This window comes from Plecotus auritus (genome assembly GCF_963455305.1).
Source record: "Plecotus auritus genome assembly, chromosome: 5".
In the NCBI taxonomy this organism is placed as follows: Eukaryota; Metazoa; Chordata; class Mammalia; order Chiroptera; family Vespertilionidae; genus Plecotus; species Plecotus auritus.
In genome coordinates this window covers 40,903,046-40,920,365 of record NC_137776.1, presented here as the reverse complement: position 1 = coordinate 40,920,365, position 17,320 = coordinate 40,903,046, and the positions used below count along the sequence as shown (strand labels likewise).

Sequence of the window (17,320 nt, the reverse complement as noted above, 5' to 3'; positions counted from 1 at the left end):
AAATCATGTTTCATGTTTCTGTTATTCTTTTTTTAAATATATTTTGATTCATTTCAGAGAGGAAGGGAGAGGGAGATAGAAACATCAGTGATGCGAAAGAATCATTGATCAGCTGCCTCCTGCACACGCCCTACTGGGGATAGGGCTCTTTACCCGGGCATGTGCCTTTGACCAGAATTGAACCCGGAACCTTTCAGTCCACAGGATGCTCTATCCACTGAACCAAACCAGCTAGGGCTGTTTTTATTCGTTAAAATTCCCTTCAATTGACTTTGAATGTGAAAATAACTTGGCCATCCACTTATTCATGCAGAAATCATTTACTAAATATTATATGCCAAGCATTGTATTAGGCACAAAAAAACAGATATGGTCCCTGCTCTTATTCTAGTAGTGGGAGAAAATATTAAAGACATATCACACGAGTATTTATGTACTTACAAACTATGGTAAGTACTGTGCAATATATAGTGTATTATGAGTGATTATAACAGGATTGCCAAATTTTTATCACTGTGTCAGAGATCTTTCTCATGCTGATGAACAAGGGTGAAAAAAGAAGATTGTTACACTTACGAGAAAAGAACTTTCTGATGACATCTCTACAGGAGCTGATGTCTTGGGAAACTGGACTATGTGCCCTCGTGAATATGATAATATAGTGGAATGGGAACAGAATTTCAAAATTCTGTCTCTAGTTCTGTCAAGAGCTATCTTTAAGACTTTACGGAAGTCAGTTCATGTCTCAGACTCAATTTCCTTGGTCAAAAGAAGTCTAGTATTTCAATATCCTTTTCTTAGAACAGAAGCTCTGGTACTAAGCGGTCACTACTTTATGAATCCAAGTTGGGTGTGCTACTTACACCCACCACACACTGCGTGTATATTCCTATTGAAAATTATTTATCATTTCTTAAACCCACTTGAATCACTCTGTGATGTTTATTTAATTTGAGTTATTTTGGGATATTATAATCCAGAAAAGTTAAAATCTTATGGCATACATTTGAGATGTTTTATAAATTATGATAAACCTCTAGAATTTGGACCTGAAAAGCTAAAGTATAATTCTCAAAAAACTTAATTAATATCCCCATTTAAAAATACTGTTTTACTTCTTTAGTTATAAAGACATTCAACTAAAATGTAACTTCTTCATTATGTCAAATTGAACTACTTTCTTTGTAGCCCCAAATTAAAGCATATTATTTCTTATTGAATTCCTCCCAATTAAATAACCGCTTGTGCAATACAGAAAAGGTGGCCAGATTCACAAGTAAAGCAGACCTTTAAACCAAAGTGATTGTTTGCCTATTACTTCCAAATCTCTTTTATACGTTTTCTCATCATATTATGCATATGATTTTTGCTTTCTGAAGCAGAAAGAATACACTTAATCTGATTTCACACATGAAATACTCTAAAGTATCTCAGAAAAATTTAAGTGACATAATATTAAGTAAAAATGCCAGTAATCAAGAATATGCACATCTCTTGTTAGTCTTATTAACTAAGGAAAACATCAGCTGATCTCATAGGAAAGGATTTCAACCACGAGGTGAAACTGATAGTAAAAATGATAGTTATAATACACACCATTTTATATTCATGTATATTCCATTGAGTGAATGGACCATAATTTATTAAAGCCTTGATGTTACATAATTTGAGTGGTTTCCATTTTTATATAGTATAAATTACACTGGGATAAACATTGTCAGGCATATGGCATTTTTTAGTATTTTGGATTATTTCCTTAGGAAAGATTCCCAAAAGTAGAATTACTAGGTTAAAGGGTATGAACATTTTATGACTCTTGGAACACATTGTCAAATTGCTTTCCAGAAAAAGTTATAGCAATTTACAATGCCACCATCAATATACACAAGTGCCCTTTGCATAATGTTCTCACAGGTATTTGGCATCATACAGTTTTAATTTTTTTCACACAGTTTTAGATTTGCAAATTTTATGTACAAGAATGTAGTACCTCCTTTAAGCAGTATATAGTTTAATCATCTCAAGTTTCTAACATGTCCTTTACTGTCTCTGATGATTTGATATTTTTGTAAGTCTGCACAGAATTATATCCATATATATAAAAAGCCAGCGACCGAAACCCCAGCTCAGAGTCTGGCAGGTGGCCGGCCGGTTTTCCATACATGACACAAGTATGGAAAACATTGATGTCAAGCAGTGCATTGGACTCGGGAGGTCCAGAGACACTGCCATGAACAATGGCAAACATGGCTTCTTAGATTAAGCCTGGACCAAGAAATAACTTCCTAGTAAGCCAATCCCCTTTTCATGGGTAGAAAGAGAAAATTTTATAGCCAGAGAACAAAAGGACACAAGCAACTGGGTAGCATCTGAAACAGCCTGAAGAAAGAAAAGGGTCAAACGAAGAGATATTGAGAAAAGTTACTGAGTGAAGGAAACAAACAAAAGCACTCTGAAATCAACAAATCAAATTAGTGTTTATTCTACATCCATTATGTGTGAATTATGTTGCTGGCCATGTGGTGGGTGATGGAAAAGTTCTGTAGCCTCACTGTAGCTTGTATAATCACTGAATTCAGAATCTTTTAGGTAACTCAGATGACAGGATCCTGTAGAATTCTTGGTTATACAGACATATGTATGTACATAAATATCATTGAGGCCCAGTGAAGGCTCAGTGAAAGCACCTCCCAAATTAGGGAGGTCTAAAGGATTCTGGAACCTTCCTTGTCTGTCCTTATGACAGGTGCCTTTTGGTCACATTTGGGGGTGGGGGAGGAGAAAGGAGGTAATTGTGGCAGTATCTGTTGCAGCTGGATATAGTATCTTTCCCCTTGCCTTTGACTCTCTCAGAGTTGTGAGTTAGAAGCTGGCAGCACCCATACCAGTAGGAAAAACAGGAGACTGAGAGGGAACAATCTTCTTGTGGTAGCTGGTGTGGTACTGCTTTGTGCTACTGTTTGGAGGAGTCATATGGGTAATTTTTTATTACACACTTTATGGAATAATTTGCATCAGGTCAAATTTGTACACCCTCAGAAGTGCTTATAAAACATGATCCTGCTTGGCCAGAGTGGCTCAGTTGGTTGAGTGTCGTCCTCTGCACCACAAGGTTGTGGGTTTGATTCCCGGTCAGGGCACATGCCTGGGTTGTTGATTCCATTCCTGGTCAGGGCACATATGGAAGTCAGCTGATTCATGTTCCTCTCTTTCTCCCTCTCTAAGCATGTCCTTGGGAGATGATTAAAAAAAACAACCATGATCCCTAATTTCAAGGGTAGACATGGCAAAAACAAGAAAGAGAGAAATTATTATAAAACAGGGTGTCCTGTGAGGAAGAACTTCATGTTAGAAACAATTTATAACTTATAAGTTGCTTCTGGTCAAGATGGTGATGCCGTGTTACCTTAGAGCGAGCTGTGAGCTGGATGACCCTTTTAGTCAGGTGAATAAAGGTAGTTGGGCAGCTAATATTGTGGGGGGTAGGCACTACTTTCCCTAACCTTATGGAGCCATTTATTCTCTTTATGGTGACCGTAACTATATGGTAAGTACTGTTGAACAACTATTATGTCCCAAGTACTTTGCCAAGAGCATTATCTATATTATCACCTATTGATCCCTCTGGCCCAGCTCATTGTTAGTTTTCTCAACCCTCACCCCATGACCTTAAGCTGAATTAATAATTCCATTACTAATTATTAATTAATAATAATGCTCCAACAATTCTGTTCACTCCATTAATAGAGCACTTCTCATTCTATAGCCTACATTTCTAGCTGTCCCACTCCCATTGAGCTGGGAGGGAGCTGCACCCATATCTCACTTCAATTTCCCAGCATTTGGTAGTTCCTAAGTACTCTGTTGAGTGAATATTAAGTAGAAGTCTTTGATTTCAAGCTCATTGAAGAATCATGGAACTTTTGAGCAAGAGAGGATTTAGAACCTTTGCTACAAGCTTTTTACACATGTGAAAAATTAAGTTGGAACAAGTAACTTCCTCCAGGTCACATAAACTTGATAGGATGAGATTAGAATCCAGTTTCATAGCTTTTCAGCTCAATACAGTTTCTTCTATAGAAGATGTTATCAAAGGACAGCTAAATCTCTTTATTTCCCAATCTCCTGGCCCCACCCAAATCCTATCAGCAATTGGCCTTTGGGCCTTCAGGCTCTTTCTGTGATATAAAATTTCCTAAAAGAATCCACTTTTACATATATCGTTTCTTGCAGTTCCCTATTCCAAAGTCCAAACTCAAAATTGGCTGGCTGTTACTGTAGCATCACAGTGTAAAAGCTGGGGTTGTCGGGGGGACATTTCTGTCTATATTTTCACTAACAAGTTCTTTCCACAAGCTGCCTTTGATTCAGCCAAATCAAATGCTTGTTAACAGGCACACCATACTCTTTGTTCACCATTTCTTGAGATATGCAGTTCATTCTGACTGGGGGAGCCTCTCTCCTTATCAACCTTAAGAAATTGCTACCTTTCTGGACTGGGAATTCCGAGCACAGAATGGAGACCTGGCTTTAGTCACACAGTGATGGAGTGAGTGCATTTTGTGTGTCTAGCACCTAGCAGCATAGCCCTCAACAAAGTTCACTGAATGCCTGGATCTTTGGAAAATTACAGAAATGTAACTTACTCTTCAGAATTGTAAGCAACCCTCTACCAAAAATTTTGTTTGGAGGAAAAATAAGTAAGTATGTTGGCTTACTGTTTTTTTTTTTTCTTTTCTTTTCTTTAACTCTAGCTCATCTGTTATGACTGCCATTCTCACTCCCTCTGTGAACTCCACATTCTCCCAGCACCTCTGCCCCTGGACACTTGTGGGAGAGGAATCCACAAATTCCTTTGGGGCTCCATCACTGGAGCAAGTTCTCAGTAGTTGGGGAAGTCTGGGCTGCAAACAGGAAGTTTCTGTACTTCTGACTAGTATGTGCCTGGGGCAAAAACAGCAGAGTCAACCTGTGTGGACATTCTGACCAAGTATCAGTCGGGCTTCTCTTTCCAGAACTGGCATCAAGCATGCATGTCAGAATAGTCCCGCAGCAAAATGTCAGGTTTGGAGCCCCTAACTCCTCTCCTTCACTTTAAACAATCTGGAACGGGGCATTTAAACAAATTGTTTTGGAATTTTAAGTTTGCAAAACATCCGAACGACTGTCCCCTTTTTACAGACTGAGGGCCAGAGAAGCAGAGGCAGGTCCCATAATCTAGAATCCTTTTTCCTCCCTCAATGCCCAAGACCTCATCTTGCCCCTTTAGCTCACACGAGGGGCCCGAGGCAGCTTTCCTCCACCTGCTCGCCTCCTCAAGGACACCTTAGCCTCCAGCCTTCCAGGGGGCCTGCACACTTCCCCCCATGCGCCCAGGGCTCTTGCCCAGGAGTGGGGGTCCTAGGGTCCACGCTGGGGATGTGGCCGATCCTGGGGATGACTTCGGTCCGCCCGCCCCGAAGACACCCGGGCCCCGGCTGCGGGGCGGGTAGTCCAATGGGCAGCCTCGCTTTGGAGGCGGGCTCAGGCCGGAAGCCACCCCGCGGCACAGCAGCCCCGCGAGACGGCGCCCGCGCCCCCGCCCTCTCAGGCACTGGCTCCGCGGCCAAGGGCGGCAGGGGCCAACGCGCCGGGTCCCCGCCGCGCTCTTTGTCCCGGCCGCGCGCGGGCGGACGCGTGCACCCCCCGAGTGAAGGGAGGCGCGGAGAGAGCGCGCGGGAGCAGCTCGCGCCCGCCGAGCGCCGGCGGCGCGCGCCCCTCCGCCAGGCAAGCAGCGAGCACGCGCGCCGCGCCCGCCCCTCCCCCGCACTCCTCGGAACTTGCTGACTGCGCGGCCGGGAGGAGCCGAGCCGGGCGGCGGCGGGAGGCCACAGCGCGCGGGGGTCTCCCGCGTCCTCTCCGCCTCGCCGGGAGCTCGCGCCCTCGACCAGCCGAGCTCCCCCTCCTCTTCCGAAGGCGCTGGGCGGCGCCACCCTCCGGCCGGAGCCCGGCACTGCACAGCCCCCTCCGACTTTCAATGTTCCACACTCCCCGGCCAGAGCCTCCTCGGCTTCTTTTTTTCCCTCCCCCCCCCTTTCCCCCCCCAGCTGCCTCCATTTCCTTAAGGAAGGGTTTTTTTCGCTCTCCCTCCCCCACACCGTAGCGGCGCGCGAGCGGGCCGGGCGGGCGGCCGAGGTAAGGCGGCGGGGCCGGGGGGCCGCGTGGGGGCGGCCGGGGCGGCGGCGGTGGGGGAGGGGGCGGGGGCGGGCAGCTTTGTTCGCGCCGGGCGCCCGCGCCGCCGGTGTCCGCGAGCCGAGCCGCGGCGGGGCCGGCCGGGCTGCTCGCATCACTTGGCGCCCGGCGCGGCGAGCGCTGCCCCGGCCCCCGCGCGGCCCTCCCCACAAAGGGCCGCGGGGCTGCGTGGCCGCCGCCGCCGGCCGCGGCTCGCCTCCGCGGGCGCGGAAATTTGTTGCACTTCTTGGGGCTTTGTTTGTTTGTTTGTTTTTCCTCTGGTATTTTTTTCCCGTGATTTTGGACAAAATGTCGGTCCGTGATGTAAAAATTGAGCGAGGAACCTTGATGGCATTGGGAGCTTTGCAGAAGGTGCAGTTTGGATCCTGCTTTTCCCAGGGTGGCAGCTCGGTCTTGGCCGGGTGACTCTTCGCTGCTGGCCGTGGAAACGGCTCGGGCAGCTTGTTAGTTGATTTTTAAATTCGTGAGTGTTGTATTTAAAGGTTTACGTGCACCGAGGAGGAATCGCCACCTTAAATAAGCATATGGGCGAGGAACAGGGTATGTTTTCCTCTCGGAGAGGGAATTTGGTAGCTTTGACCAATGTCAGTGTGTAAATATTTAGACGTTATTAGTGACTTTCTAACATTTTTCAGCGAGATCTGTTATTTACAGTGTGTCATATGTTATTAATGCTCGTTGCCCAAGTTCCCTGGCAAATCTGTTTCATGCCTTCTGAGAAAGTAGACAATTGATAGATTGTCCAAGGGATGGAAAAAAATGTGAGTGGGTTTTCTAACTTGAGTTCGGTAAAGCCCTGAACGCTGCTGGCGTGAGGCACACCACCTCCCCTGTAACCTTGCGGTACGATGGGATCGTGGGAACACTTCTGAAGCGTTTTCATTAAAAGACGATTTTAGGTGACGGTTAAGGGAAGAATAGGCTATGGGCTTATTTCTTAGACTTAACATTTCCTCCCCCCACCCCCTTTTCTTTTTAAAAGTTTTCCAAGTACTAACTTCATCAAGATGTCCAGTGATAGGCAAAGGTCCGATGATGAGAGCCCCAGCACCAGCAGTGGAAGTTCAGATGCAGACCAGCGAGACCCAGCCGCTCCAGAGCCTGAAGAACAAGAAGAAAGAAAACCTTCTGCCACCCAGCAGAAGAAAAACACCAAACTCTCTAGCAAAACCACTGCTAAGTTATCCACTAGTGCTAAAAGGTAATGTGTCAAACAAGGATTTAGCACATTGTCAGGTTGTCTTCCAAATGGCTGGACGCTTTGCTGGTTTTACATCAGTAGCAGCAGTTCAAAAATATTTACTTGGATTTTATTTGTGCTAGAATGAGTTGTCATTCTTTAGGTGGCCTATAAGCCACCTCCCTGGAATTATACTTTTAGGCAAACTTACTCTGTACTCTGGTAACTTCTGTAACAGTGTCCTTGAGTAGAGATTGGACTGACATTCTGACAGATTAAGGAGTTGGCAAGGAAAATTTGGTGAACCCGGATTAGCTGGTACATTGAGGAGGTTCCTTTCTATGAGTCATACTCTTCTTCATTGAAATTGACACTTCTATAGATCAGCAGTGCCTGTCCATGAAACTTAATGATCAGAAACCATCATGTTTGCTAGAAATTTGTAAATTCAAGGCCTCAGCTATATTTGAAAGCAAATTTAAAAACTGTGCTTCAAACCTGCTTTCAGTTTTCCAAACATGACATTAAGTCATGCATCCCAGGTATTACTTTTTGTAGTTAAGTTATGGTTATGCCTCCGAATTCCTGTGAGGGCAAATAAAACTGGTAAGTGCTACTTACAGTTTTAGATGGCACTTGGTGATTGAAAACTTTCACTGTCCTTGTGCCTTTTCCCTGTAAAACTTATGGATATGCTTGACACTTTAATACTCAACAGCAAGACAAACATATTTTGTTGGGTGTAAGTGAAAGATCATTTGTCTCCTGTTGATTTTTATTACCTGTGATGGTGAAAATAATGTTCTGTCACGTGGGACTCCATCAGTGGTAGTAGTGGAATATCCATGAATTGTAGTAATTATACATCAAATGTACCTACAGTATTAGTCAGTGTTGACATTTTGTTGATTTTTATTGATGACAACCAAAGGAACAAGAAAATATAAAAATGATCAAATATTGGCGTTTTGTAATGATTCAGAAGTACTCTATTTTTCTATGGATTTTCATCTCTTGTATCAACAATTGTTAATAACTTGAGAATATTTTATTAAATAACAGCAGTCTTTGGAATAATTTACAATTGTTGTCAATTTATTGTAATAATCTTGAGGAACATTTTAAACATCTTAAGCTTTGAGAGCATTTTAAATTGGAATAAAATCAATAATTGCCCCCCCTCCCCCTTTTCTCAAAGCAAAATAGTATATCTTCTTATCTCCTTTCCCCTAAATTTATTAAATTTAAGTGCTATACTTAAGGTCAGGGAAAACAGATAAGGTTAAATGATGCCAAAGTCCTTTGGAAGTTTTCACTGGTAAAGACAATTGTAAATTTTAAACTTCTTTTTTACAGATAAAATACTGTCAGAACTATTAATGTGTAAGAGCAGTAGCTTATTAATTTTTACCTTGGTAAAAGTGACTTGAAGTCATTGTCAAATATTCTAATGCTTTCCCTCCTCCCTTCTTGTCTCATTTGCATATAAGCTTGAAAAGAGAATTTCTTTGGTAAAAAGTGTTTTAAAACAGATTTTATATCCTTTACTGAGTGCTAGTGGAGGACTATTTCTCAAAACAGGTGTAAATGTCTTACTTATTTACAGTAGCAAGTGAGAAAAAAAGCTGCAAAGTTTCTGTTAAGGGATTTGGGTTATGCCTCTGAGAACAAAGAGGAAGCAGCCATGTTAGCATTACTGAAGGCAAAGCCAGCCTTGCATTTAACTGCATGGTGGTAGAGGGCAGTGTAATTCCCCGGCTATTCTGTAGACTACCTCAAATCCTTTTTGTCCGTTCTCATTTCACTAACAGAATTCAGAAGGAGCTAGCTGAAATAACCCTTGATCCTCCTCCTAACTGCAGGTAAGAAACAAATTTTGTTGATTTAATTTCAAATTGTGGAAAAATATCGAGATTGATGTATGGTCCTTGGATGTGTGTGCTGCTGAAGAGGCTACATTTGCTTCTTTCCAGCTTTGCAAGTGGATTAAACAAACATTTTCTAGGGTGAATTAAATACATTTGGGAGGAAAAATACGTTTTAGTATGTAATATGCATTTTGGACTTGTGAATGTACTGATTTTGTGCTTTTTACTGAGATTGAGTTGAACGGTGCTGATTTTTTTTTCTGTTGTAGTATTTCTGTAGAGTGTGTTTATTCTGAAGTATATTGCAGAAACTTCTACAGTTTTTGCTGAGCTTTAAAGTTACTGCTTGTGTGCAATCTGAACTGACCTTCCAAATTTAGAAATCACCAAATGTGTTATAAAATGTAAATGCAGTAAACAAGAGTATAAGTTGTTTCTGTTTGATTTATTCATTAACTTGCCTTAAGGACAAATTTCATGTGCTAATAATGGTTTTAGTTGTTTTCGAGACAGTATATTTTTGGAATTATTTACATTTTAATCAAATGTCCTATTTATTTGGAAGAATTCTTAGTAATTTTGGTACTTGAAATATGTGTATGAGAAGCAGTAGATGAATTGGAATTTGTGGGAAGAATTTATATCAGTGAAACTCATGTAGAATAATTTAAGATTCTTGGTTGATATAAGGTGCATTAAGACAACTGGTTGATAATTTTTTCCTTGAAACATTTTTTCAATTCCTTTTACTTAGTGCTTTGTTTTTCAATAGTGACGTTATGGTTTCCAAAATTCATAAAACTTAGAAAAAACAGTCTTGTAGATAACTTGCATAGAGATATGTGCTCAAGAATGAGAGTGGCTGCTAGAAATAAGGCAGTGTTATAGTTTGATATGAGAATGTTTTCTTGTCTTACCTATATTTTTGCTACAAGTTGTGTTCACTTGTGATGATGAGACCTATCTCTGAAGTATGTTTGAGATATAATAGGGTACATACAATCCAATTGCTTCCTTCTACGTGTATTAACCAGATCCTCGGATAAGGTGATCAGATCCTGATTTATCCAGTGAGTTAACAGTTTTGCTTACATTTGTAATCAGCTATTTCAGTTCCAAAAGGAAACAAGAATGCAAAATAATTTTAAACAGTTAGTGGTATGTAAGATCTGAAAGTATTACTTACGACCTACGCTGTCCAGTAATGTAGCCACTAGCCACTTGTGGCTGTTGACCACTTCAGTTTAGTCCAAAATAAGATATGCTGTAAGTGTGAAATACACATCGGGTTTTGCAAACTTAGTACAAAGGAAAGTATGTAGAATGATCTTACCAATTTAAAAACATTTTTTATTACATGTTGAAATGATAATATTTTGTATATATTGGGTTATATAAAATATGATCTAAAATTAATTTCACTTTTATTTTTACCATTTTAATATGATTAGAAATTTTAATATTACATATGTGGCTTGCATTGTATTTCTATTGAACAGCACTGCTTTAGTGGATAAATAAATCAAAGTATTTTTAGGTGTCTAAATGGTATGTCAAATCTGTAGCCATTTAGGGAGGGGGTCAAGTTAAATTTGCTCTTGCTCTCTGAAGAATCACTTAAATTGCAGTGTATTTTGGTATTTCCTATTATAAAAGATGTAAAGCGCTGTCCATTCAAAACTCTTTAATGTTTTAAAATTGCACATAAGGTCAAGCATTTTTAAAGGTTTCTTTCTGCAAATGACCCAAACTAGTGTATTCGCACAAATCTAGAGAGCCCAGCAGACATGTGTTGAATGTCTTTAGACATTGCTGTTGCTGAAGGAATAGCGCTGTACAGTTTAACGCAGAAATGGTTCCACGTGGTCACTGAGGATTGTTTTAGAGGAAGTAGAATCTTTCTAGGAGATAGAAAGTTAACTTGTTTTTATTTTTCTCTTTTATTTTTCTGTTTTCATTGCAGTTCGTGAACGCTTCACACTTAATGATCAGACTAGTGAAGTAGCAAACCTTTGGGCTTGCTTGTGAGCAATAACATGGAATACATCATCTTTGATTTCCCTTGTCATAACTTATGTTTACCATTAACTGTTGCAATTGACATCTTTCAGTTCTTTAGTTCTTTAGTATATGGGTGTTGGCAAAAGTAGGTTTACAGTTGTATGTGAAATACAGTTTATTGTATTATTTAATTATTATTTATTTGTGTTACAGCTGTAAACCTACTTTTGCCCACCCCGTATGCATTTTTTTGTGACTGACTGATGAAAGCAAAAACTGACAGGAAATAAGAGTCTTAGTAGGGGACTGGTAGTTTGGGGACATCTTCCATATGCCTGACAAAAATATCCAGATACTTTTGTGTGTTTTATTATATGTCTTAAGATTCTTTTGACGGAATATCCAGTTGTTGTCCAGGAATTGAGTGTTTAGTGGAGACATTTTAGGATTTTTTACAGCTAAGTCCAAATTTGTATTATATTTTTACTCATGTCAGGTATGTGACACATTGCTAGTGTTCTTGTAATTCACAAGGTCATCAGTGAGAATTTTAGCTTTATAATGATTATATAGTTTAAATTTCTTCATTTATGTTATTAAAAATGGGATTCTGTATTTATAAATTCTAGCACATGTGAATTCATATTGATTAAAATCAATGAAACCTAATTCTTTTGACTTTCATGTGTAGTTAATCAGAATTCCATTATGGTTTTGAATATGATTTTACAAGTTTGTCAAAGTATGTGACAGATTTAATTGTTCCTCAGGGAAGAAAAGAAAGTATATCTGTGTACATTTAGGAAAATATTGAATGAAATACAAGAAAACTCGGCAAAATCAAAATTATTCAGACTAAAATTTCTCTTAAATCATTTTCTATGTTGAATTAGTAAAAGATTCTTTAGTTATTATATAGCCATTTCTATATTGTATACACTCAGGGTGATCTTAAGATAGACTTAATTGTTGAATTATGTGTGCGGCTTTAAACTTGTTTGAATATATTTTGAGAGTATTAATATTTCTTTTCCTATGAAAGTTTGCTAAACTGTTTATTTCCGGTGATTAGATGGCATTTCAGTTTTTAGGTATTGAAGTGCCTAAGGCCAAAGCATCCTCAACAAAGGCATCATATTTTGTGGCTTCAGTTTATACTCTTTACATACTATAATCTAGATTAGGGTATAAATAGTTGATGAGAATGAAGGGAAATTGTATTTTGGGCATTTCCGTATGTTTTTAGATAAAGTTAATGACTAGAATTGTTGAGTGAGGTGCTATTCAGACATTTAGGTTCCACCTGTTTCCCAAAGTGTGTTCTTGTCCCCTCAGTTATCACTTGTACAAGTGACAAAAATACAGAAAGATGTTGGATTTTTAAACTCAAACTCTATTTTTTCCCATATATATGAGACAAATATACATTCTTAAGATATTCTTTAATGTGTTCAGATTGAATTTATGTTAAAGTAGATATTCAGGGATATTTGTAAATAGTTTTTGGATGTGGAAAAGGTTTATTGGAAGGAGGTGTTACAGTATCAAGTAAGAGTATTAATATGTTCATAGAGCAAAACCTGAAAGCAGGTACTATAATACTTGCACATTTTGCTAAATAACTTCCTTCTTTTTAAAAATAATTAATAAAAGGAGCAATTAAGTTCTAAAGCAGAAGTTAGAAACCCTTCATTTAGTCATAAGCCTCTATCTGTGGATGAACTCTACCTCTGAGGATTATTACCACTTACCGTCATTTTTTAACATAGACCAATACTTTGCTGCTCAAAGAGTGATCTTCAGACAAGCAGCATCTGCATCATACTAGGTGAGATTGTTAGAATCTCGCCTTCCCCCACTGCAGAAGCACTGAATCCTAATCTGAATTTCATGATTCCCAGGTGAATTGTATGTACATTAAGGTTTGAAAAGCACTGGGCTGTCTGAGTTTATATCCCTGCTCTGGCACTTACTCACTGTGTTACCTTAGATAAGTTATCAAATAGCTCTGTCTTTCAGTTTCCTTGGCTGTAAAATGGAGAGTAAAATGACACCCCCATTTAGGTTTGTTGGGAGGAGCAGATGAGTGAATACGTTTTAGTTTTGTAACAGTTATAAATCGGTTCCATAAAGTGGCCACAGCATGATTAAAGTGGCAGAGATGGCTTTGCAGCTTTTCCTCACACTTGCTTGCATTTTCTCCAGTATATCAGTGTCATACCTTAGGAATAATTTCAGTCAGTTCAGCACCTGTTTATTAAGGACATATCAAGAAGTTGTTTGATGTTAGTAAAAGCAGTGGCTTAGAACTTGAATAAAAAAGAAAACGTAAGAAAATTGAGCAAAAATAAACAAATATTATATCGCTTTTAAAGGAATATGCATAAGGTTAATGATACTTTTAGTTCAGTAGAGAATGCTTTGACTGTCCAGGAAATTATAATGAAAAATCTTAAAATAAGGGTGATGGCTGTTTTCCCTTTTAAATATTTCATTGTAAGAATTTGCAGTTTTACGGAGAATGAGATTATATCAATATTTGTAAAATTTAGATTCTGAATTGATATAGTTTAGTTATCTAAACATAGTCTTCTTTTCTTATCTGTGATCTAAGGAGAGATTTGGAAGGTTTTTCTAATTGGGGGATGAAGGCAGGTCATGATCAAAATAGCATGTGTTATTGACATAGCTTTGTTGCTTGTTTATTCAGTACTACTGGATTGTAAATCCACAGATATAGTTTTTCTTTTTTACTTATACATTTAATTGTTGGTATTGTTTATATTAGAAAGTGTGAGCTATGTGAATGCACTCTATTTTATAAAACAAAATTCTCTCTCATGAATTCATCTAGTCATTTTATTTTCAACTCTTCAGAAAAATATCCTGGACCTGCCTTTTTATAAAAATTAAATTGTAATTGGAAGCTTGATTTGTAAAACAGATAAATACAGAACTACTCTTAGGGAAGGTATTTTCCATCCCACCCGACTGTGGTCATCTACCAGTGGTGAATTTTTATTATCTTATTATTAATTAATTAACTTTTGGCATCAATGTAGACCTCAGAAATCATGAGGATTTTTCTTGGCACTTGGACATTACTGATAAATTTAAATATTGTATTTCTTAGTAAACTAATTGTTGCTTCAACACAGTTGCAAATTCTTAATATGCTATATTAATGTTATATGCTATGATTATTTACTTGTTTACCTTCTGTAGGAGTTAGTCTTCTTTTGAAAGGACTCTCGTATATTTTTATGTCTTGCTTCACACAGTGCTTTTGCATGTGAAAATTTGTTAATAAATAAATTGAAGTCTGTCAAATGAACAGAAATAGAAATTTAAGGCAAAATAATGACTTTGGAGTGAAGAAAATCTTAAATATCCCATATATTTTTTACTTTTTTCTTAATTATAATTTTAATATTATTCAGCTACCTTTTTTAATAAAAGAAAATTGAAAATCACAGTAAGTATAATTATTTCCATCATATATGCCAGTGTAGCAGAAGGACTCAGTACTGCTGTGACTAAATACTTTTTCCAAAAGAATGATACGATTGGAAACTATTCTTTTCTCTCAAAAAACCATATTTTTATTAGGGATCTATTAAGTTTAATGAAGATAATGTTATTAGAAAGTGTGGGGGAACAGTGTGTACATTTTCAAAAGTATACGGTTACTTTGCAGCTAGCAACATGCAAGACTCCCAGATTGTTTTGTTCCTTTCTATAGGAAGCTGATTGGTACCTCATTCCCTCCTTGAATGAGTTGCTTTAACAACAGATGGGTATGTTTACTCATAAGAAAATCAACAAATCATTTTTGCTTGTATAGTGCAAGAATGAGAATGGAGAACTTGATCTGCTATTCTCATCTTTCCTACAAAATTGAGATTAAAAACATGTAATAAAACCACTTATAGATCTAGAGAAATAGAAAATTGTTTTTTTCTCTTCCCATACTGCTTTTGACAGGGAAGTATACTTGACATTTTGTTAAATCTATAAGAAGAAACATCTTTAAACTTTTGATCTTTCTTTTACCTATGGATGAGTGGTTCTAGACTGGGGGCCATTTTTTGCCTCCCTACTTGCCCTACTCCCAACCCATCCACAGTTGGCAATACCTAGGTGACTATTTGCTTTTCACAACTGGGGATAGAAAGGGGCTGCTACTGACCTTTAGTGAGTAGAGGTCAGGGATGCTGCTAAATACCCTATAGTGCCTAGGACAACCCCTCACAACAAAGAATTATCTGGACTAAAATGTTGGTAGTGCTGAGGTTGAGAAATCCTGCTGTAGGTATTTATTCGATTCTCTTGCCTCTTGAATTTGCATAGTTTGCTTTTTACCATTTCCTACCTTATTAGTGATGCCTGCTTAATATATTCTCCTACACCAGTGATCGGCAAACTGCTGCTCGCGAGCCACATGTGGTTCTTTGGCCCCTTGAGTGTGGCTCTTCCACAAAATACCATGGCCTGGGCGAGTCTATTTTGAAGAAGTGGCATTAGAAGAAGTTTAAGTTTAAAAAACTTGGCTCTCAAAAGAAATTTCAATCGTTGTACTGTTGATATTCGGCTCTGTTGACTAATGAGTTTGCTGACCACTGTCCTTCCTCAGAGCCGGTGTGCCCACCTCCTACTACTTTTGTGCCGTAGTTTATATTATATTATCTAATGTATGTATATGGTATTTTTCATGTGAACTCACAGAAATGGCTATCTTTAATACCTGCTAAATTATGGTCTATTGAGGCCAGAAATGCTTACAACAGTATTTTTATATCTTTTATGTTTTCTACTAACTTTAGGCGTGATCTAACTTTAGGCAGGTTGTGTTTGTGTTGTACTAGGAATATTGAAGTACCATCAAGGAGAAGTGCCATTAGAAAATCATCAAAATTCTGTTTTACATTTCATTTGGTTTTTATTTTTATCATTAAGACAGTACAGAGATTTTTTTTGTTTCTATTGTTATAAATTCACTTTATCTCAAACCTTTGGTGCCAGATGTGTTTCAGAATGCAGAAATTTTCAGATTTTAGAAAGGGAATATGCTGTGCCTTTTGTATTTTATGCAACACCCTTCACGGGATCTGGGGCAGCACTCCATAATCAAACATATTCATATTTCTACACCATAAATGTATGAGCATTCATACTAAGTGAGATAAATAGAGACTTCGGATAGTTTCAGGTTAATTCATTTTGGTGTTATTGCCAAATTATTTTGCTTCAAACTTATTTTTAAAAAACCTTTGATTTTTTTTTACAGAGCTTTTGGGGTTCCAGAATTGTGTATAAGCAGTACTACTTCTATTACAATGATAAATTACTACAGCTATTTTACTCATGGGGCAAGGGTGTTTTAAAGTCTTGCTCTATACTTTTCTTTCTTTTACCTGTTTCTAATAGCTGTTTTCAATTTCTCAGTTATTTTTAGATTATTGCTCTTTGTTGTTGTACAATTTGTACGCTTAACTAGAAAAAAATTTAGATACTTTATTTTAGAATTTTTTTCCCCTTAAGGTATAAGTATTGATTTCTTTTTAAGTTATGTTCTGTGTATATTGGATTACTTTTCCACTTTGCGATCAAATATTGTCTTTTAATCATTCCATTTTTTCTAGATATACAGAAAGGAAGATATCCTTTAATACTTAAACACAGGACTTGCCATTTTTATGTATGCATTTTGTCTTGCAGCATTTGAGGCAATTTGGCTGTAAAAGGGTACAGTAAATTTTGCTAGCTGTATTGCATTTAACAAACAAACTTAGAAGGTTTATAATATAAAGCTTTATTTTTCGTGGTCATATGAAATCCACTGTAGGTCCAGCAACTCTTCAGGGTAGCTCTTGGATGTGTTGACTTGGATGTATGCTGCTTGCATCTTACAACTCTGCTATTTTGAACATGTGTCCAGGCAAGAGAGTTGGAGGGTCATGTGCCAACTTTTAAGTGCTTTGGTCTGGAAGTAGGACATGAATTAATCACATGGCCTCGACTAACTGCAGGGTGGCTGGAA

At 38.4% G+C, this 17,320-nt stretch overlaps 1 protein-coding gene across 5 annotated transcripts in view; it reads left to right on the top strand.

Annotated features, from left to right (window-relative positions):
* The first annotated feature begins 5,606 nt into the window (after positions 1-5,606).
* Positions 5,607-17,320, top strand: part of UBE2E3 (ubiquitin conjugating enzyme E2 E3) — a 90,591-nt gene continuing 78,877 nt past the window's right edge. The window contains exons 1-3 of one of the 5 annotated variants that reach the window (XM_080667776.1): positions 5,607-5,766; positions 7,214-7,432; positions 9,223-9,273. In XM_080667776.1, the coding sequence (XP_080523902.1) occupies positions 7,239-7,432; positions 9,223-9,273 (245 nt within the window). In that variant the 5' untranslated portion in view covers positions 5,607-5,766; positions 7,214-7,238. Of the gene's footprint in view, positions 6,175-6,279; positions 6,772-7,213; positions 7,433-9,222; positions 9,274-17,320 lie in introns of those variants that run through there. The other 4 variants (XM_080667773.1, XR_013960587.1, XM_080667774.1 and 1 more) reach the window with 4 other exon arrangements.